Source organism: Sphaeramia orbicularis, chromosome 3 (assembly GCF_902148855.1).
Source record: "Sphaeramia orbicularis chromosome 3, fSphaOr1.1, whole genome shotgun sequence".
NCBI lineage: Eukaryota > Metazoa > Chordata > Actinopteri > Kurtiformes > Apogonidae > Sphaeramia > Sphaeramia orbicularis.
This window is the reverse complement of record NC_043959.1, coordinates 43,247,321-43,271,124: the sequence shown is the minus strand read 5'-3', so window position 1 is coordinate 43,271,124 and position 23,804 is coordinate 43,247,321. Positions and strand designations below refer to the sequence as shown.

The 23,804-nt window shown below is 38.0% G+C and overlaps 1 protein-coding gene across 1 annotated transcript; it reads right to left on the bottom strand.

The window, feature by feature from the left end:
• On the bottom strand, positions 1 to 15,290 carry LOC115417194 (acyl-coenzyme A thioesterase 3-like). Its single transcript, XM_030131201.1, has 10 exons — positions 15,095 to 15,290; positions 14,909 to 15,008; positions 14,636 to 14,826; positions 9,314 to 9,495; positions 7,127 to 7,246; positions 6,854 to 6,936; positions 3,193 to 3,286; positions 3,005 to 3,085; positions 219 to 354; positions 1 to 125 (listed from the first exon to the last, which is right to left on the bottom strand). Exons 1-10 carry the CDS (start codon positions 15,288 to 15,290, stop codon positions 1 to 3), a joined length of 1,308 nt encoding a protein of 435 aa, XP_029987061.1.
• Between the last annotated feature and the right edge of the window lie 8,514 nt (positions 15,291 to 23,804).

The following is a 23,804-nucleotide window of genomic DNA, read 5'->3' as shown; positions in this document are numbered from 1 at the left end:
TTATTCAGAGGTGTTAGCAGAGTTATGAACAAACAGATTCTCCATTAGGAACACCAGAATTTTCCTCCAAGCGTCTTCTTGAGCACGACAGTGAGCCACCATCTCTCCACCCCACAGACTCATCACTGCACAAAACACAGAGACTAACCCTCAGCAAGCAGTAATATGTCTGAGCTCCACAGTTATGCATTCAATGACAAACTAGGGTCAGATCTTACCCGGTCCGACTGTGTATGTTACAGTGCTGACAAGAACGTGTCCAGAGTACGGAGGTTCAATCAGATGGCCAGTATTTGGGTACGACAAAATGGTCAGTAGGTGGCTGTTTCCTGCACGCTCCATCATTTCTTTTATCTGACAAATACAGGTTTAATAAACAAAAAGGCTTCAATAGAACAGCCCATATCAAGCTGATCAGACAGACATGAAAAACAAAGAACCAAATAGGTATAACTGTACAAACGTTTAACTAACTGTATATCATGATGATTGTTGGAGAAAGAGTGTAAAACAAGTTTGATAACCTGAATGAGAAGGTCTATAAATAACTGTAGTGTTATAACTTGCATATAACATTAGCCCTTCTTGCACACATTAGGGGGTTATAGACAGGTCATAGTCTGTATTATTGTATAGTCATGAGAGAAAGAAAGTACAGCCTTTTTGAATTCTATGTTTTACTAGCTTCGCCACTTCTCTAGGAGGGTTGCTTTGTAGATGTTCTGTGTGTGATGCATGTCCTTATGTCATGACGATCAGAGGTTATATTGGGTGTAGTGTAGGGTATCAAGAGTATTACTACTAAAGCCACATAGATCTACAGTAGTGGAAAAATGTTTTCAGACACCCTTAAAATTTTACATCTCAAACACTGTCATGAAATATTTACAGAAAAACTTGTTTGTGTGTGTTTTAAAAGGTGTGACTGCATCAGACAGACAAATGCAAATGTGTTATCTTGCTGAGTTTTGACCTCAATGGAATAATGCACATGCAGAAGGGAACATTTTGGAGAACAGCACAATACTTGGCAGAGTTTAATGACTTAAGAGTGATTCTTAATGCAATATATCACAAATGCATGGAGTGCCCAAAAACATTTTTCCTTCACTGTATGGATCTTCTGCTACTTCAGAAGAAGAAAACAATTATTTGGAGTTGTTCAATAACTACAGTGTCTCCCTTCCTGTTTTGGTGCAGAGGTGACTCAGTTAATTTGTAGCAAGCCATGGTTAACTGGGGACATTTCATGTTAAAACCAGGGATCTCAATTGGAACATGATAAGAAATAATGTGGTCCTCACCAGGTTATAAAACTCTATAAATCTAAGGTCAAGATGCACCTTTGGAAAAACTAAGCCATGCTGCCATGTTCCGATTAGACAGAAGAGGCTTTTTTCTTGGATCACTTCCGAACAAGACAAGCCATTTTTGCTCAGGCTTCTAGTTTTATCACCAAGAACTTTAATATTAACATGTTAACTGAAGCCTGTTGGGGTGGAATGTAGCTTTGGGTTTTTTCCAGTAACTCTGAGCACTGCACAGTCTGACTTGGTAGCGAATTTGTTGAGAAGACAAGAACCTGTCTTGAACATTTTCTACTTGAGAAATATCTTTCCCACTGCACCATGATACTATACGTTACACCCATTACCAGACTGATGGGTACTAGTAACACTTGCCCCAGACCAGCAAACCGCTACACAATCTGCCTTTATAGAGCTGCAAACTGATAAATAAAGGGAACTTGATTAGCAGTACCAAGCTGCTACTGCTCTTATTTCCTATAGAAGCATTAAGGGTGTATGTACTGTTTCACAGACAGTCTCTCCATCTTGGCTTCATTTTTGTTAAATTAATGATGGCATAGTGGAATCTGATGCATGCTGTTTTACACTGAAGTTAAATCACTTAAGATACATAAAAGCATAGAATTCAAAGGTATGTATTTTTCTCATGATTGTATCTTCAAGACTTTTCAGCATCTCATTGGTAGTCGTAAGTATACACCGAGCCAACGCTATTGGCTTGGGGTAACAATTCATGCTGCACTCAAGCCTCTGGTGGGCTTCCTGCACCGAAAAACAATTTCACCAATTCATCTTTTTCTCATTAATCAGTGTATTATGTCACCCATGATCCATCCATGATTAGATAGAGTATGAATTATTATCCAACTCACCTAATATATGGACTAACTCTAGGGCCCATGACCTGCGGTCGACACTGGCAGGCATTTATCTATATATCTTATTTTATTAAATTGGATGTCTGTAGTCCATTTAGCTGAAGTATCTGATCATTCTATGGTCTTAAAAGTCATAATATGCAAGATTTCCAATTAATAAACCTGTGATCCAAAGTTGGACCCTCGTACCAGCAAGGGCAGTAGTAGCAAAGTGGGTTCATAATGAATGAAGGGAGAACAGTGACAGCCAGAACAAAGCCACGACACAGAGAAATTAAACTTAGGTTCTAATTGTTTCATAAGTGAATAAGGTCATATATTCATATAACAGAGTTGGACGGGTCACAGTGAATGTAGTAGAAACCACTACAGAGAATTCTGTAGTCATGTGTTATTTGTCTCAGAGTCACAAACCCACAGCAGACTGAGATCACAGCAGAAAGAGGAGACAGTCATATAACAATAGAGTCCCACCTCTTCACTCAGCGCTGCTCTGTTACTGGCTTTAGATACACACTCAGAGCCTAAATATTGACCTTTAGCAACATTCCAAACACAACAAAACACAAGGAAGACCACCAAATATAGGAAGGAAATGAAAATCTTACATTACACCTTTAAATATAAAAAAGTAGCACATTTAAGTATAATACAATACATTCAAAATAAAGAAATAAAATCTGTTCTCAGGAATGACGCACCAGAGGAGGTTTTATCACCCCAGCTCTGTAAAATGTGTTATTGTGAGTATAAATATAAGTGACCTGATATAGAGAATTTCACAGGAGGATTTTGTCATGACATCAGTGAACTCACATCCTGTGCAGACTCGGACACTGGCCAGTTCTGATCATCCTCACCCACAATCAGCAGCAGAGGGCACTGCACACGACCAACCTGCTCAGAGACAAACAGACTCTCTCAGCTTTATGCATCTCATCTGTGGATGTTACTCGTGTTATTCTTCCCCTCTGCTCTGATGAAAAATAATCACTGTGACTCACATCTACTTTCATGGTGGGATCAGTGGGGATGGGCAGCAGCAAGTCTCTGGTGATCACCTGGTTGTCTGTGTCGACACGAATCTTTGAAGCATTTCTGATTCAAGAGTAAATAGAGTTAGTATTTTATTGGATTTAGTCACTACAGGAAAACCTGCAGCACACCAGCTGAGTACTTCAAGATAATCAGTTAATACAAATTATAAAATCAGATGAAGTCATGGCCCCTCTAGAACTGAAGATTATGAATATATTACCTTTGGGAACATTAATCTGTTTAAACAAAATCATACATCAGACACAAAAAGGCAGGTCTCAATCATTACCTAAAAAATAAAATCATTACATTTGAGATTTTACAGTTTGTCAAGCTGGCTGAGCAGTCGAGGCTTCAGAGGGAGCAGAAAACTGAATTCAGGCCAAGATACTTTAAGGTTTTTACCTTTATATATATATATATATATATATATATATATATAGATATAGATATAGATATAGATATAGATATAGATAGATATATATATAGATATATATACAGTACAGGCCAAAAGTTTGGACACACCTTCTCATTCTTTGCATTTTCTTCATTTTCATGACTATTTACATTGTAGATTCTCACTGAAGGCATCAAAACTATGAATGAACACATGTGGAATTATGTACTTAACAAAAAAGTGTGAAATAACTGAAAACATCTCTTATATTCTAGTTTCTTCAAAGTAGCCACCCTTAGCTCTGATGACTGTTTTGCACACTCTTGGCATTCTCTTGATGAGCTTCAAGAGGTAGTCACCTGAAATGGTTTCCTAACAGTCTTGAAGAAGTTCCCAGAGATGCTTAGCACTTGTTGGCCCTTTTGCCTTCACTCTGCGGTCCAGCTCACCCCAAACCATCTCGATTGGGTTCAGGTCCGGTGACTGTGGAGGCCAGGTCATCTGGCGCAGCACTCCATCACTCTCCTTCTTGGTCAAATATCCCTCACACAGCCTGGAGGTGTGTTTGGGGTCATTGTCCTGTTGAAACATAAATGATGGTCCAACTAAACACAAACCGGATGGAATGGCATGTCACTTCAGGATGCTGTGGTGGCCATGCTGATTCAGGTTGCCTTCAATCTTGAATAAATCCCCAACAGCGTCACCAGCAAAGCACCCCCACACCATCACACCTCCCCCTCCATGCTTTACGGTGGGAACCAGGCATGTAGCATCCATCCGTTCACCTTTTCTGCGTCGCACAAAGACATGGCGGTTGGATCCAGAGATCTCAAATGTGGACTCATCAGACCAAAGCACAGATTTCCACTGGTCTAATGTCCATTCCTTGGGTTTCTTGGCCCAAATAAATCTCTTGTGTTTGTTGCCTCTCCTGAGCAGTGGTTTCCTAGCAGCTATTTGACCATGAAGGCCTGATTCACGCAGTCTCCTCTTAACAGTTGTTGTAGAGATGTGTCTGCTGCTAGAGCTCTGTGTGGTATTCATCTGGTCTCTAATCTGAGCTGCTGTTAATTTGCGATTTCTGAGGCTGGTGACTCAGATGAACTTATCTTCAGCATCAGAGGTGACTCTTGGTCTTCCTTTCCTGGGGCGGTCCTCATGTGAGCCAGTTTCGTTGGAGCGCTTGATGGTTTTTGCGACTGCACTTGGGGACACATTCAAAGTTTTTGAAATTTTCTAGACTGACTGACCTTCATTTCTTAAAGTAATGATGGCCACTCGTTTGTCTTTACTTAGCTGATTGGTTCTCGCCATAATATGCATTCTAGCAGTTGTCCAATAGGGCTGTCAGCTGTGCATCAACCTGACTTCTGCACAACACAACTGATGGTCCCAACCCCATCAATAAGGCAAGAAATTCCACTAAGTAACCCTGACAAGGCACAGCTATGAAGTGAAAACCATTTCAGGTGACTACCTCTTGATGCTCATCAAGAGAATGCCAAGGGTGTGCAAGGCAGTCATCAGAGCTAAGGGTGGCTACTTTGAAGAAACTAGAATATAAGAGATGTTTTCAGTTATTTCACACTTTTTTGTTAAGTACATAATTCCACATGTGTTCATTCATAGTTTTGATGCCTTCAGTGAGAATCTACAATGTAAATAGTCATGAAAATAAAGAAAATGCGAAGAATGAGAAGGTGTGTCCAAACTTTTGGCCTGTACTGTATGTATATATATATATATATATATATATATATATATATATATATATATATATATATATATATATATATATATATATATATATACACACATTTATTTGTTTATTTGTTTATTTGTTTATTTATTTATTTATTTAATTTATTTTTTTCCTCCCCTTTAGGCTCAGGTCCTTCAGGCCTGGGAGCCTGAGGTTCTGTGTAGGATCTTAGCTGTTCCTAGGACTGCACTCTTTTGGACACAGATCTCTGATGTTGTTCCTTGTATCCGTTCCCTATCTATTCCCGGTCACTACTGGTACCACTGTTGCCTTCACACCAAACATTTTCTCCATCTCCTCTTTCAGCCCTTGGTGTTTCTTGAGCTTCTCGTGTTCTTTCTTTCTGATGTTGCTATCACTTGAGATTGCTACATCTATCACTACCACCGTCTTCTGATGTTTATCCACCACCACTATGTCAGGCTGATTGGCCATCACCATCTTGTTGGTCTGGATCTGGAAGTCCCACAGGAACTTGGCTTGTTTGTTCTCTATCACCTTCGGGGGCATCTTCCATCTTGACCCTGGGACCTCCAGTTCATACTCGGTAAAGATGTTCTTGTACACTATGCCCGCTACTTGGTTATGGCGCTCCATGTATGCCTTGCCTGCCAGCATCTTGCACCCTGCTGTGATGTGCTGGACTGTCTCAGGGGCTTCTCTACACAACCTACACCTTGGGTCTAGTCCGATGTGGTAGACTCTGGCCTCTATTGCTCTGATGTCCAGGGCCTGTTCTTGTGCAGTCATGAGTAGTGCCTCTGTGCTGTCTTTGAGTCCAGCCTTTAATCGTGTGAAGTACCTTGGCCGTGAAGTACCATGGCATTGCTTTACATGTAAACTTCTCGTTCACTGATTCACTAGTAAAGGGCTATCCCTCCACCAATCAGATTGGTCCAACTGAACGATTGGTAGTAGCCCATCACACATGTTGAATCAGCTGAAAAGACTGGCAACTGCATTAACGATGGCTGATCGCGCGGAACACACCAAACAGACTCATGTCACCGACCTCGCCAGACTGCCCAATGACGTCCAACCACCGAAAATCAGGTTGGTGTGTCTTCACCTATAAAGACCGGACAATGCCAGGATTGATCACGGTCATCAGACTTCTGACAGAATGGTTCAGGGAGAATGAGACATCTTTTACACACATGGATTAGCCACCATATCGTCCAGACTCTAATTTGGGATGTGATGAAGATTTGATGCAGGAGTCCGATTCTCCATCATCAATAATCAAAAATTAATGCTAAATATCAAAACCAAAGGTGGTGCAGTCAAATATTGCATGTGCAACTTTTCTTTGGCCGGGCAGTGTATATGGAGATTCCATGTACTGCACTGAGGACATTCCCATGCTAATCTAACCAGACCGCTTGTCACCCCACTGCCACCCCATGTAAAATTTTCTAGATCCACCACTGCTGCTATTGTAAAGTAGTAGTCACAGATGACTTACTTCTTACAGTATTCTATCAGGTCTGCCACAGATCCATCCACTGGCTGCACATGACTTCCACTAATACACACTGCACACTTGAGCTGCAAAAAACACAAAATATTTCTGGCTGCATAGACAAGGCTGAAGAACAAAAGTAGCATCAAATATGAAATACTTTTCGGGTATTAAAACAATTAACATGACATTTTCCATTATAGTCTATTCTTTCAATAAGTTAGATAAATCAATAACAAATGACAATGATAAATATTTCATCCATGCGTTCCTCACTTTTACAACATCAGAGTAAGCAGCCATCTTGAAAGTCACACTGGCACCAAAAGAAAGGCCCAACATGCCAATGCTGCTACTGAGGATCTGAGGATGCTGCTGCAGGACTCTCAAGGCTGTCTGCAAGAAGAACATTATAAGAAAGGTAACTGATAAGCTGAGGGCATTTAAGTGTAGATGAATCACTATATAGGTGAATGAATCTCCAAACCAGTTTTTAAGGTTTTATTGACAAATCAGAATAAACAGCTTGTCTTTTCATATTTAATGAGGGTCAGTTCTTTGACTAAATTATTATTTCAACACATCACATACTGAATAATATATAGTATAGTTTGAGTTTTATTACACATGGTTGGATGCTAACTGAAATTACCTCAAAATGCTGATTGTTCACTATTTTCCCAGCTTCACTGGTCTCTGCTGTTTTTTCTGAAAGGGTCCATATACAGGGGTTGGACAAAATAATGGAAACACCTTCACCTCAAGATGATAATGCCCCAATCCATACAGCTAGAATTGTTAAAGAATGGCATGAGGAACATTCTAATGAAGTTGAGCATCTCATATGGCCGGCACAGTCCCCAGACCTCAACATTATTGAGCATTTATGGTCAGTTTTAGAGCTTCAAGTAAGATGTCGATTTCCACCGCCATCGTCTCTAAAAGAGTTGGAGGGTATTCTAACTGAAGAATGGCTTAAAATTCCTTTGGAAACAATTCACAAGTTGTATGAATCAATACCTCGGAGAATTGAGGCTGTAATTGCCGCAAAAGGTGGACCTACACCATATTAAATTACATTTTGTTGATTTTTTAAGGTGTTTCCATTATTTTGTCCAACCCCTGTAGGTGATGGTCATGGAAGCAAAGCCGTGTGAAGCCAGTAGCACAGAAAACATTATAAGAAAGGTAACTGATAAGCTGAGGGCATTAAAGTGTGGATGAATCAACATGTTTAATGACCTTGACTTTATACATGAACAAAGCTCAATTTACCTGAATATATATAATAAACAAAAAACACCAGGACATAACCATTAAAGTGTGGATGAATCACTATATAGGTGAATGAAACTCTAAAGTGGTTTTTAAGGTTTTATTGACAAATCAAAATAAATAGCTTGTCTTTTCATATTTAATGAGGGTCAGTTCTTTGACTAAATTATTATTTCAACACATCACATACTGAATAATATGTAGTATATTCTGAGTTTTATTACACATGATGGGATGCTAATAGGGATGCACCGATCCGACACCAGTATCGGGCATCGGCTCCAATACTCAGTGTGTGTACTCGTACTGGTAAAAGTAATCCGACATAACTGCACCGATACCACTTACGGCCGTGTGACATTCACAGTTCAGTGCAGCAGGTATGCGACGGTGGAATAATGTGTGGGGAGTGTGAAGAGTGTGGAGATTTTTCAAAATAAATGACGGTGATAAAAGTAACGCTGACTGCAAGTAGCGTTGAAGACACAGACAGATATGGACAGAACATTCTGTCCGTCCTCTGTGTACATTCCATCTGTTTTCCAGGTGCTCGTGGATGCGTACCCAGACGAAGAATACCAGCGGGAACCATGGAGGTAGAGGATCTGTTCAAAGAGCGACTGTGTGAGTTAGAGAAAAACTACTGACAGATTTATGACAACTACCCAGGACTGGGCCAGTTTCCATTCTACTTATAATACTATGGAGGTATGGAGCAATGCGGACCGTGCCACCAGCGGATGTGAAAACGAAACATCTATCTTTTCCCTACCTCCTGAAGCTTTGCTTTTAAACCTTACCAGTGAAAACACTGCAATATTCGTATCATTTTAATGTTACCTCTGTCATCTCCATGTTTGTTATTACTGACTTTCTTCTACTCAAAAAAACTTTACTTTTCTTCGTGGTATTTGTCCAGTATGGTTAATTAATTAAGAGCGGCACCCCCTGGTTGATTAACTGAGAAACGCTCATTCCAACACACTAAATGTCAGTAGCAGGACCTTGTTACAGTCAGACTAAGGACAACGACAATAAAGCACATTTACAAAAGGAACTAAGAACTGGAATGGGATTATTAAGTACTCATATCAGTACTCAGTATCGGCAAGTACTCAAATGTAAGTACTTGTACTTGGTTTGGAAAAAAGTGGTATCGGTGCATCCCTAGATGCTAACTGTAATTACCTCAAAATACTGATTGTTCACTATTTTCCCAGCTTCACTGGTCTCCTCATTTTTTCTGAAGGGATCCATATAGTTGATGGTCATGGAAGCAAAGCCGTGTGAAGCCAGTAGAGCTGAACGAGTCTCCAGTAAGTCAACTCCACCTCCCCACAGGTCCAATACACCAGGAAATGGTCCAGGTCCTGCATGACAACAGGCAAGAAGTCAGCCAAAATTAAAGACATCAAATTAAACGGAATAAATCTTTATGTTATTAATAAAAAAAGAGAGAAATAATGATGATAAATTGATTTAAGATAAAAAATACTGTGATAAGTAGAAAAAAACTTGATTATCTATTTTAAAAAACAAAAACACTGTGTAGAAAATACACAACCTGGTCAAAAAAGTCTTACACTCTGCCCATTTTGCTGGACCACCTTTAGCTTCGATTACATTCACTGCTGCATCATTTCAGTAAGTGTGTGCAATGTCACAACATTTATTTCCATCATTTTTCTGACACATAATGTTGCTGAACCTAGACCTGAACTACTGAAACAAGGTCACAACACTGCCCCCACAGGGTTGTACTGTAGGCACTAGGCATAATGGGTAATCACTTCATCTGCTTCTCTAAAGAAGGGCCAATCTGGACTCATCAGATCATATGACCTTTTTCCATTGAAACACAGTCCGCTTTTTCTGCTCTTTGTTAAACTGATGGTTGTTTCAGAAATGTTTCATCTACTCACTACATTAGTTAGGCTAAAGGGTTAAAGACCATGTTGCATCTGATGTGTTTCTGTCTAGTTCTGTCCTACAGCATAACACTCTTCCAATGAAATTATCTAGGAGAGGATCAAACAAGCAACAGACAATAAGATCTGTGACAATCGGGTGGGATTTTGCAAGAACCGATCTTTGGCTTTGACCAAATAGCTACCCTGCGTATCATCATGGAACAGTCTCTAGAGGGGAACTCACCTGTATTAGTCAACTTCATCAATTACAAAAAAGCATTTGATAGCATAGACAGGGAAGCGCTACAGAAACTCATGACACACTATGGAAAACCAGAGAAACTAGTCAACCATGCAATGGCCATCTATCAGGGAACAAATTGCAAAGTTTTCATGAAGGACAGCTTTCACAACCTTTCCATGTACAGACATGAGTACCACAAGGATACCTACTATCACCTTTTCTCTTCATTGGGTCATGAAGGAAACAACCAAAGGAAGACAAAATGGACACTACAGCAACAACTCAATGACATAGCCTTTGCAGACGACCTTACACTACTGTCTCGTACACATGTACAAATGCAAACAATGACAGATGGGCTGAACCATCTTGCAAAGAGTGTCAGCCTACGCATACATTCAGACATGTCCAAAGTTCTTAATATCAAGTAAACATGTGACAATGGATAAATCATCACTGGAAGAAGTGGAATCTTTCACTTACCTTTGGAGCATCATTGACAAACAAGGCAAAGTAAAAGGTGATTTAAAAGCAAGAATCAGCAAAGCAAGAACAGTATTATTTGCACCTCTAATAAAGAAATGACTCTCAGTTCAAGTAGTGAAACTTGTGAAATGGATGCAACCAACAGACCGACACTGATAGCAACCAGTGTTGGTCTGCTGCAACCAACCAACCAACTGGTCGACTTGGCACCTGCCCATACTGCCAAAGGTACCAAAAACTGGTTCAATGACCATGGTGTTACTGTACTTGACTGACCAGCAAACTGGGCTGACCTGAACCCCATAGAGAACCTATGAAGTATTGTCAAGAGAAAGATGAGAGACACCAGACCCAACAATGTAGATGACCTGAAGGCCGCTATCAAAGCAACCTGGGCTTCCATCACACCTGAGCAGTGCCACAGGCTGATCTCTTCCATGCCACACCTCATTGATGCAGTAATTCATGTAAAAGGAGGCCCAACCAAGTCTTGAGTACATAGAAATTAACATACTTTTCAGAAGCCTGACATTTCTCTTTGAAATATCCTTTTCATATATATATATATATATATATATATATATATATATATATATATATATATATATATATGTATATATATATATATGTGTGTGTGTGTGTGTGTGTGTGTGTGTGTGTGTGTGTGTGTGTGTGTATATATATATATATATATCTTATGTAATATTCTAATTTTCTGAGACACTGAATTTTGGGTTTTCATTATCTGTAAGCCATAATCATCAAAATTTCAAGAAATATAGGCTTGAAATATTTCACTCCATGTCTAATGAGCCTATATAATATACAGGGTTCACTTTCTGAAATGAGTGACAAAAAATATTTAACTTTTTCATGATATTCTAATTATTTGAGATGTACCTGTACTTAGACATATGCATTACACCTAAATTTAGTCAGATGTTTCAATCCAACTTTTATCCCCTATTTGGCAGAATTAAGCAAGATCTAGAGAGATGGAACAATCTTCTTATATCATGGATGGGCAGAATTTCACTTCTGAAAATGAATATCTTCCCATGCTTGCTCTATCCTGTTAAGAATCCACAAGGCCTGGACCCAAGTGCATGAGACTGAGACAAGAGGAACTTAGAGTATTTATTTACTCCAAAAAAATCAAGTAACAAAAATATCTTAACATAACTAACAAAAAGGTCTTCACAATTGTGGTATCAAAAATAAACAAAAAGTTCTTCTCAAACAAGGAATCAAAAAACTAACAAAAAGATCTTCACAATCGTGGTACCAATAAACTTAGAATAAGAGTGAGACGAGGCAACACAGAGGAACAGGAGAAGGTTGAAGATCTTAGCATGGCATGAAAGATGCACTGACAACAGACACCAGGAGAGGAGGGTATATAAAGGTAAAGAGATAATGAGCCCCAGGTGCAGACAATCAAGGGAATCAGGGATTACGCAGTCAAGACAGACACAGTGGACACGAGCGAACAAAACCCCTCACCAAAATAAAACAGGAAGTAAACAAAAACAAAACAACATAAATTGCTAACATTACTGAGGGCAGTGCGTCACACTATCTGATACAAATGATTCCTGTTTTATTCAATCATAAAAGATTGAAGAAACTTAACGGTTGGTTTAGTTTTTTTATATGGTGTAAATAAAGTGCATGAATTAGGATGTCAGTGCTACAATTACCAAGTGCTATGGGTGGGCTGGATCTCCCAGACATTAAGAAATATCAATTAAGTGCTCATTTAAGATACATAGCTGATTGGATTCAACATTATTCTTCCTCAGTCTGCTTTGATATTGAGAAGTCCCTATCTAACTGTCCTCTTAAAAATCTACTTTTCATTGGTAAACTGAAGTGCATCAGAAGCTTTACAATAGTCCGATTACAATTAATACTCTTAGGGCATGGAGAAATACACAACACATGGAAGGTAGATCAGGGCTTACATCAGTCTTCACTCTGATTGCCAACAAACCCAATCTTCTCCCAGGGATCCTGGATACAGCTTTCAGGGGCAAGTCAGCTAAAGGAATTTCCTCTTTGGGTGATCTTTTTGATGGCCCTATTCTTTTGACTTTCAACTAAGTTATAGAGAACTATGGCATATTGAGAAATGGTCATTTCCAGTATTTTCAGGTCAGAAATAATATCATGAAAGATACCTCACCGCTTACTGACTCAAAAGTCACACAACAGGAGTAGCGTCCATTGTCACCTTTTATGCCAGTCTGAGGCAGTGCTGAAATGCTGGTGCTCGGACACTGGGGGTAATCTGGGAGAAGGAACTAGGTTTTGTAATAACTGAGGAGATGTGGGAGGACATCTGAGATAATGCAAGGAAAATCTCAGTTTGTAACCAAACAAAAGCATTGCAGCTTAAGATACTGCACAGAGCACATGTTGCTCCAAGCCGTCTTCACAAATGTAGAAAGGATGTCTCTCCAGTTTGTCTTAAATGTAGGACAGAAATTGGTGATCTTATGTATGATGTATTATTTGAAATACAAAAAGTTCTCAAAATGGAGCTTGAACTTTCTCTCCTTCTGGGAGTTCCTAGTGTCTGTGTACCTGGTGCATATCAGAAAAAACTGTACAACATTATGGCATTCTGTGCTAGGAAAAATATTCTTCAGCACAGGATTTCAGATAAAACCCCTCAGTTTTGGGATGGCATATATTAATGAAATTCATACCCCTGGACTTTCTGACCTGTCTCATGCACCACAAGACCAATGTCTTTGCAAGAGTATGGAAACCATTCTGTGACTTTATTAATATGAACATATCTGCTATAATGACAAGAGCATTTGTATTAAAATAATTATCTTTCTATCCAGCTTCCACTGTATTGTATCATATACTACATAATGCAGTGTTTTTCAACCTTGGGGTTGGGACCCCATGTGGGGTCACCTGGAATTCAAATGGGGTCGCCTGAAATTTCTTCTAATTGCTAAAAATAAAATAAAAACTTACTAATAAAAATATATGGTGAGTTGAGAGAGACAATCACAATCCATAAAAGACATGACAAACTCTGAAGCTGAAACAGAAGCACTGTGGTACTGTTTATCTGTCAAATGTTCATTGTGGTCAGTTTAAGATGCTGCAGCTTTTTCATAATTCATCGTTTGAGTTATTGTTTGTTCAGTATTAATTGTCAGCCTTGTAAATCCAAGCTGAACTGACTGTACATATCCTGACCAAGGAAAATCAAATTCTCACTTTGTGCAGTAATCTACACAGTAAGAATATACATTATAAAGACTAAATGTCACCAAAAATTAATGTTTATTTGCAACATAGTATAGCAAACTATTACATGATCAAAAATAAATTAATTTTAGCAAAAAAAAAAAAAAATTCTCCGTTTTTAGTGTCTGGGGTCGCCAGAAATGTGTGATGTTAAAATAGGGTCATGAGCCAAAAAAGGTTGGGAACCACTGGCATAATGTAAATTGTACCTCTCATACATATAGAATGCATGTGTATATGTGTGTAGGTGTGTGTGTGTGTGTGTGTGTGTGTGTGTGTGTGTGTGTATGTATGTATATATATATATATATATTTATTTATTTTTTTTTATTTTATTTATTTATTTATTTATTTTTTACCACTCCCAGCTGGTGTTTAGTTTTATTATTTTGTTGTATGTGTTATTAAAAAGAAAAAAACCCAATTAACATTATTTAAAAAAAGAGCTAACAACCCCTAAAGCCTGCACATAACTGTGTTATATTTAATGTGGTTAGAATCAGTAGTGAAATTTTGTGCAACCTTAGTTTCTCTCATTAAAAAGACCAAACAACACCTGAAGCCTTTACTGATTGTCTCCCTTCCCTCTGAACTTACCTGGGGGCAGGAAGAGGACACCAATGAGACCCCCCTCTGTGATGGGGACCCTACGGACTCCTGGTGCCATGTACCAGCGCTCCACCACCACACAGGCCAGCTGGACCTGATCCACAAAGCCCTCAGTCTGGTGACCCTTGTACACTGAGATGGTGAACTCCATTGGAGTCTGGACATTCTTCTTACTCAACCTGAGGGATTATGAGAAAGAGTCAGACACTGAGTATTGTTTGGATTTTTATCTGCTCTGTAGTGTCAGTCTAGTGGTTCTACCTGATCCCAGGTTTGCTGCCTGGAACTGGTTTGAGGCTCCAGATTAACCCCATTGGTTCAACACCAGAGTATGTCCCACCCATACTGGGATCCTCTGAAACTGTGAAACAAAAGAAAAAAAAACATTCAATGTGATGAATAATTCATTCATGATTGATTGCCCTGTTTCAGTGCATTGAATCATACGGTTGACAGTTCCACAGGCGTCAGCAGTGTAGTGAGCAAATGCCTCCAAACTGTTTCCATCTTCACACTGGTGTAGGACATGGATGGTCATCTGGAAACCAGGAGGGGCCTTCTGGACCAGAACAGTGAACTTTTCATCCACAAGTCCTCTGGACGGGTAGACTGAGAGCTTCACATTGCACCATTCACTGTCCATCTTCAAAACCAGTGACCTGCATGAAAAGGTTCACAAAGACATAATACACACAACACTCTAATCTGTTCTGTTTTATCTGTAGATACTGTAGATACTATGTTGTAAAATAAAAACAGTCTGACAATTGTTGTGTATTTTTTCCAGAGTATCAGATAAACTGTTGTCTTAAAGCAGGGGTTGTCAAAATGGCTATATTTTCAAAAAAGTACATATTTACAGATTGACCAGAGCCAGTGTGTACATTTGTATGTGTACTGATGTCCCTCTCCTATTTCTCTTTTTTTGGAAAAGAACAAAACCAAAATATTTTGTGCTCATAAATGTAAACAGTCATTTGTATGTTTAATTAGGAACAATTTTAAATATCTAGCTTTATTTGGACTAGTCTCCTTGTTCATTTTCTGGAATCAGTTCTCTAAGTTCAGCACTGCAGCAGTTTTCTTTCTGTATGATTTTTTCTTTACTAAACAGCAGAGGATTCACTTTATTAGAGTGCAATTATTTCTGAGTATTTCCTCGTAATACAAAAACTGAATCTTGCAAAATATTAAATGCAAAGTGAAATACCACTTACTGCACAGCAGACGGAGGAAGGTGCAGAACCAATATGTTCAGGTTTGTTTCTGTAACTAAACTGCTTATCACCAGGTTATCTTCACTGTGTGGAGTATCAGTCCCCTCCCACAGCAGAGGCAATTCTGGACACACGAGGGCACCAAGCTACACATACTCATTGCTGGAAACCATTTACTCAAATACCTGTGGGTACATACAAGGATTTCATCCTTTTTCTGGTTCACTAAGATTCAGAGGTAATTCTTTTACTTTTCCCTGAACAGAAGTAAAACAATCATACCTCTGCCCCTGCCACAGCTGTTTCAGATGCTGTTTATTTCATCAGACTGCTTAATGGTTTGTTTTCTGTGGGATGCACTTATGATTCTGGTTGGTCATCAGGTATTGTTTATAGATTTAGATCCAGGAAACTAGTTAAAAGAAAAAAAAATCTAGATCAGGTTTTTTAATAACCTTTCCTTCTTTCGATGCCACCTGCTTAAAACCAGAAACAGAAGTCTGTTCTAAATCAAATCAAATGTATTTATGTAGCATTACATCATTACAAAAGTTATCTCATGACACTTTACATACAGAGCTGGTCTAAACCAGACTCTTAAACCAGTTTACAGAAATCCAACAGAATACTCCAGGAGCTAACACTTGGTGACACTGGTGAGGAAAAACTCCCATTCTATACTGTCTGTACAAATATGACTTTATAACATAATGGAATTTGTGGAGAGAAACACTCCCTCTGTAGATGTACATGGCTCATTCTAAAGTTACAAACACAATTGTTGTTTTCCAGGGAATATACGCTGATGATTTATGCAAATTATGAGTCTTACATTCCATTCTTTTATTCCATAGATTGTATTTTGATATCATATATTAAAACAATGGCTAAAATTAACTTCATATATAGTAGTTTTTTCATTGTTAAAACTAATTAGAGGTTGTGTAGTGTTCCACTGGAGAGTGACAGAATTGGAGTTGAACAGGAAGAAAAGAGACCAACTGACCAAATAATGCAGAGAGGTAAATGTGACTAAGTGAAACTACTATCAAACAAAACAAAAACATTATTAAAAATAGGACCAAAAGCGCACTGGAATGTTCTAAAGCATCCATAACAACTTAAATTTTTGAGGTTGTCAGGTTCTGCCACGATGTTAGAGTCCTGTGATCTTGATGCAGGAGATCAATCTCCCAACAGAAGTGGGTGGTACTTTCACTTGAATATAATCAGAGCCTTCGATATGACAGAGTCTCGACACTTCCATAGACTCCCATTGTAAAAAAAAAAGGCAGATGAAACATGGACCTACTTCTGGGTTATGGAGGGGCCCGTAGTTACAACATCGAGTGTAGTGGCGTCACATTCATTTCTATTGCAGCTGATCTAGCAACTCCAGTGCTAAGTAAATAAGATAAGGTCATCTTTCAAATTATCAAGGGAATTTCCTGTATAAGTGGACATTTATGTTGTAAATTCTGTTTTGTTTGGTAAGTGTTAGCATTAATATAAATTTATATCTTACACAACTGTTTTGGTGGATTTTCAGCTGTAGTCCTATAGTTAGCTAGCTTGACTTGTCCAGCTGTTGAGATTTAACCACAACCACAAATTAAGGAGTTTTTAAGATAAGGTAACATTAGCACAAATGTTATCAGTGAGTTTTATTTTAGTTGTTTTGCTGAACCTGGTGGTGTTTGGTTAAGTTTGTCAGCTGAGGTCATGTGCTTATTAGGAGTAGAGCTGCTGTAGAGCTGAGCTGTGGCAATAAAAGTTCATTAAAGTTAGGTAGTTCATGAGTTAAAGGAAGCAAAACTCCTGTAACTTGGTGTTTGTAATATCCTATAAGAATTCTTCTGAGTTTGCTAATGTTGAGTTTTAATGAGTTTAACGTGTGTGCTAATACTAGCATGCTAACTTAGCTGCTATGCTTTATTGTGTGTGTTATCAGGAGAGCAAAGCTTGGCAGGCACACAGTGTTCACATTTCTGTGCTGATAAACTGAGGAAAGGTAATAAAGACCAATTGGAAAAGCTGACAATGCCTCCTACAAAGAAAGCAAACAATCCACAAATGGAAGACAACATCGAGGAAATTTGTAAGTCTCTAAGCTCCATGATGGAGGAGATGACCAAAGTCAACAAGCAGCTGTCAGCTTTAATGGCACTTTTTGATGAAGTTAAGCAACTTAAAAGCATTGTAAAAGAAAAGGACAAAATGGATGAGCTTGAAAGACAGATCTATAACATGGAGAAATACACACGAACGGAAGATGTTATTATAACCAGCCTAAACATTCAACCCTGCTCTTATGCCAAAGCAGTAGCAGACAGCAGAAATGTGAGGGAAGATGCTGGTCCAGAAGAGCTCCAGATGCTTGAAAAGCAGGTTTTGCAATTCCTAGCGGAGAAAAATATACATCTGGATGCTAAAAACATCTTTGTGTGTCATATTCTTCCACAGATGGAAAAAACCAAGCTCGCTGTTATTCTACACTTTGTGAATCATAAACAGAAAGAACAGAATATAATACAATACAATACAATACAATACAATACAATACAATAGTCTTTATTGTCATTGTAACATGAAAAATGTACAACGAAATTAAAAAAGTGTCAACCAGTCAGTGCATAATAAAAAACAACACAGACACAAACATCACAATAGTAAACTAGAAGCACTTGGAGAGCGCAGACCTCCGCCAAAGCTGATCAGTGGCCCCCCCCGTGGGCCCCCCCACGCCAAGGAGGTTATGTTTTTGCCAGGGTTTGTTTGTTTGTCTGTCTGTCTGTCTGTCTGTTTGTCTGTCCGTTAGTGTGCAACATAACTCAAAAAATTATGGACAGATTTTGATGAAATTTTGTGGTCTGTGCCCCCCCCCCCCCCGTGGGCCCCCCCACCCCCGATCACCACCAAAATTTAATCATTTCTTCCTTATCCCATTTCCAACAAACCCTGAAAATTTCATCAAAATCTGTCCATAACTTTTTCAGTTATGTTGCACACTAACAGACAGACAAACAGACAGACAGACAAACAAACAAACAAACCCTGGCAAAAACATAACCTCCTTGGCGGAGGTAATAAATAATTATTAAAAAAAAACAAACACAGCCATTCATTCAATCATTGCGTGATCTCCATCACTGTATATATGTGTTGTGTTAAACATTGCTTTTTATGGCATTGAGGGTGGTTATTGCTGTTGGATAAAAACTGGTTTTGAGTCTGTTTGTTCGTGATCTGGTTGTCCTGTATCGTCTGCCTGATGGCAGCAATTGGAATATGGAGTGTCTAGGGTGAGAGGGGTCCTTCACGATGCTCTGCGCTCTTTTTACACAGCAGGCACTGTGAAGGTCATCCAGTGAGGGGAGGGGCCAACCGATGATCTTCTGAGCTGTGTTAATGACCCTCTGGAGCACTTCCCTCTGGGCTGCTGTGCAGCTGGTGAACCACACACAGACACAGTATGTTAAAATGCTCTGTATGGAGCACTGGTAGAAGGACACCAGCAGTCTCTGTGTGATATTATTCTTCCTGAGCACCCTCAGGAAGTGCAGTCTCTGATGGGCCTTCTTCAGCACCTTCGAGCTGTTCACACTCTAGGTCAGACCCTCCTCGATGTGGACACCCAGGAAGCAGAAGTCCGACTCCCTCTCCACACAGTCCCCATTGATGATGAGTGGTGGGATGCCAGTTTTTTTTCCTGCTGTAGTTGATCACCTAAAGTTGAGCTACTACGACAAGGAGTTAAGCTGAAGGGATCTGTGGTGTATCTGAATGAGCATCTGACCAAGAAGAACTCGGAGACTGCTCGAGAAGCATGCGTCCTCAAGAAAAAACACAGGATTAAAGCATCATGGACAAGGAACTGCAAGTTGTTCATTCAGCTGAATGGTGCTACCTTGGAGCAAGCCAAAGTAATGACAGTAAGGGAGCTTAAAGCCCTGGATCAAATCAGATAATGTTGCTTATTCCGGTGACTGTAGCCTCTTGTCCTCCTCATAACATGGTAGACATATTTAAGTATGCCTTGTTATGGATGGATCTAATGCATGGACTAATAGCCCTAGTGACTGAACTATTGGGAAAGACTATACCTGTTACCTGAACGTGAATAAACGTTTTCAAACCCTGTGGATAGATAAATAGTGCACGTTGTGTTGGAAGTTGGAATTATAGCTCATGGGAGACTGCTACATTTTGAGAATGGGTACATGGCCCCCTTTACATTGAATGGTCAGACTGTGGCTGTGTGGATCTGATTTGTGGCTCTCTTTATGTTTGACAAAAAGGTAAATACTGAAGGATGCAATGTGTATGACATTGTGGAGTTTGAAAACGACTTTGGGATGCAGAACAGGATTTATTTATCGGGAGGCCATGATTTTCTTTTTTTATTTATTTCTTATTCTTTTTTTTTTTTTGGTCATTACAAAACACAAGTGTGTGAGTGTGTTTGTGTGAGTGGCAAATTTGTGTGTAGCAAAATGAGTGTGTAAGTGGGAGTGGTAATAATTGATAGTGCTAAATTAATCTCAAGACTAATACCTAAAATTAATGGTTGAGGATGAGTCTATGGTCGCATTTACAAATATTGATGATAATGAATTAGAATGTACTCAAAACTGTACTAATGCACTCAATACTAGTGTACTATTGAAATATGATCTTCCCAATTTAAATTTAACCATGTATGACTCTGTACAAAAATAATGAGTTTGGTGAAAATATAGATCCTGATAGCAATCACTTTCATAGTACAGTTAGTAGTTGTAAATATTATACAGATGAGCAATTCAAATGTATCAAAATGGAAGGACAATTTCATAAATTTAAGGTTATAGCAGTGTCTGAAACTTGGCTGGATACAGAAAAGGGCTGGGATACAGAACTTAAGGGATACACACTATTTACAAGAAATAGGACCAATGGCCCTGTAGCTTACCGGCCAAATTAAAAGCTTTGGGAAATGTATCCAGATGCCATTTATTATCACCCAGTTATGTGTATTTATTATATTACAGAAATAGCCCATGTTTTGGTCATATTCCAATCAGATCTGTAAAAAATTCAAATTCCAACTTGATATCATTGAAACTTACTGATTTATTGTATCAATCCACTTCCTATCTGTTACAATGGGAAAATTTTTCAAAGTCGCACCAAATCCAGAATCGGATCCGGATCCAAATAATTTCTCTAACTTTTGTTGATATCATCATAAAGAAGCTGTATACCAAGTTTGAAGTCAATCGGAATTGGAGTTTCGGAGAAGAAGATGATTGAAATTTTTGTAACGGATGACAGACAACGACAACGACAGATGCCGCATGACTGTTTTTAGTTTATTAGCTTATGGCCTGTTGGCCGGTAAGCTAATAAGCTAAAAACAGGATCAGTAAAAAAGGTGGTGGTGGTGGTGGGGTCGCACCATATGTCAGTTCAGATTTGAGAAGTCATATAATTAAAAACAAGTCAACCACCATTGATCTTGGAATGTGTCACTGACAAAATTGTTATTGAAGGTGGTAAAAATATAATTGTAATTTGTACAGAACAGAATGTTCTAGGTAGTCAAGTAACAGCTGGGTTACTCATTAATGACATCAGTGACTACCTCCCTGTTTTTAGTGTCTTTCACCAACTCCTTCGAAAGAACCAAAAAATAAGAATACACACTCCTAAATGAATTAGATGTAGGACACCAGAAGCTATCGCTGCCCTCAACACTGATCTGAGTGCTCAGACATGGAACGAAGTCTATGCAACAGCTGACCCTGATCTGGCATATGATGCCTTTTTGTCCAACGTAATGAAATTATATGAAAAACACTGCCCACTAAAAAATCTTATAGCAATTATAAAACTAGACAAGATAAGCCATGGATAACTCCAGGAATAGCAAATGTATGTAAAAAGAAAAAAAATCATCTCTATAGATTATTTATAAAACATAGAACAAGTGAAGTTGAGAATAGATATAAAAAAAAATATAAAAACAAGTTGATAAATATAATAACATTAATAAATAAATAAAGTATTAGAGCAGAACAAGGATAATGTCCAAGAGATATTAACAGTTTAATAAAAAAAAGAAGATTTACAACTTATTTTTTTAAAGATAATTTAATTCTAAATAAAAATTAATGAAATGAATGAAATAAGCAGTTACTTTGTTAGTGTGGGACCTACCTTAGCAAATGATTCAGAACCAATAGCTACAGATGAGCTGGACTCAATCATTAAACAAAATCAAAATTCTTTATTTGTTTATTTGGAGTGTGGATGAAAATGAAATAATTGAATTTTTCAGAACATTTAAGAACAAAAGGTTAAGTGAATATCATAATTTTCATATGATCCTAATTAAAGATATAATCTGTATGGTTACACCTTTAACATGTATCTGTAATCAGTCTTTCCTCACCGGTATTTTCAAATTCTCATTTTCAAAAACAGAGACAGACATCAGTTTAATAATTACAGGCCCATTTCTTTTCTCTCACAATTTTCAAAAAGTTTTTAAAAAATTATTTGCAACAAGAATGAACAATTTTGTAAATAAACATAAACTACTGACCAACCACCAATATGGATTAAGAGCAAACATGTCAACTTTGATGGTAGTCATGGAGCTAGTGGAAGAAATTTCAATGGCAATAGACAATAAAGAATATAATATAGGTGTCTTTATAAACTTAAGCAAGGCCTTCGACACCATTGACCATTCAGTGTTGCTACAGAAAATAGAGAGATATGGTATTCGGGGTATTGCACTCATGGCTAAAAAGCTCTCAGCAATAGATGTCAATATGTACACATGAATAATGTAGATTCTGAAAGGAAAATTATAACTCATGGAGTACCGCAAGGCTCTGTATTAGGGCCCAAATTATTCATTATTTATGTAAATGGCGTTTGTCAAGTCTTAAAAAGCCTTAAATGTACCTTATTTGCTGATGATACCAGCCTCTATTACTCAGGCAACGATTTAGATCAAATTTTAGATACAGTTGAAAAGGAGCTCTCCATACTAAAGATTTGGTTCGATATCAATAACTTATCATTGAGTCTTCGCAAAACCAATATATTATTTTTGGTAAAAGGGAAAATAACAAAAGAGTTAAAATTAGAATGGAGGAAATTCAAATTGAAAGAGTGTTTGCAACTGAATGTTAGGATTTAAAATTGATAACAAGCCAAATTGAAAAGAGCATGTGAATTTTCTTAGATCAAAAATAGCCAAAAGTTATTGCTATATTACATAAAATCCTAAATCTTCTAAATCAGAAATCTCTCAATATATTGTACAACATACAACATATTGCCTATTTATAAATTTAAATGCTCTAAAACTGCATGATCTTGTTGACCTTTATACTCTCATGATAATATATAAAGTCCATGACCATATGCTCCCCTACAGTATACAGGAGATGTTTGAGCCGAGGTAAAGAAATTATAATTTAAGGGGAACTGAAATCTTCAAGTAAATGTAGTGTAGAACTAACATAAAAAGTCAGTGTATCTCTGTTAGAGGCATACATCTTTGGAATAATCTGGGTCAAAACTTAAAAATGTCTTCTTCAATTTGTGCATTTAAAAGGATGTAAAAATACAGTATAATAACAAAACATAGAACATAATCCAAATAGCTGAATATCTAGTGAGAATATAGAAGAATGCATAAAATATGATATTTTTGAGTCTTGCTTACTTATAATTAATTACCATAGACAATCATGATTAGGAGATATTATCATATTTATTAATTCTTGTATTTGTAGTAAATAATTCCGGTGCAGGTAAATATTATAATTTATATCAAACAAGGTTGATTATGCAACTCTGATTGAGTGTGAGGTGACTAAAAAAGTATTTGGTGAATGGTTTCCATGGATGTTTTGTGTTGTAAATATGTAAAAAAAAAAAAA

What these genes read in the sequence shown, in the direction of transcription:
- LOC115417194 (XM_030131201.1), bottom strand. Translation starts at nt 15,290, where the DNA reads ATGGACAGTGAATGGTGCAATGTGAAGCTCTCAGTCTACCCGTCCAGA. An exon ending in GGCAGCAAACCTGGGATCAG is followed by an intron (nt 14,827 to 14,908) that starts GTAGAACCACTA and finishes ATAATCCCTCAG; the next exon opens with GTTGAGTAAGAAGAATGTCC. An exon ending in TGTCCGAGTCTGCACAGGAT is followed by an intron (nt 355 to 3,004) that starts GTGAGTTCACTG and finishes TGTATTTGTCAG; the next exon opens with ATAAAAGAAATGATGGAGCG.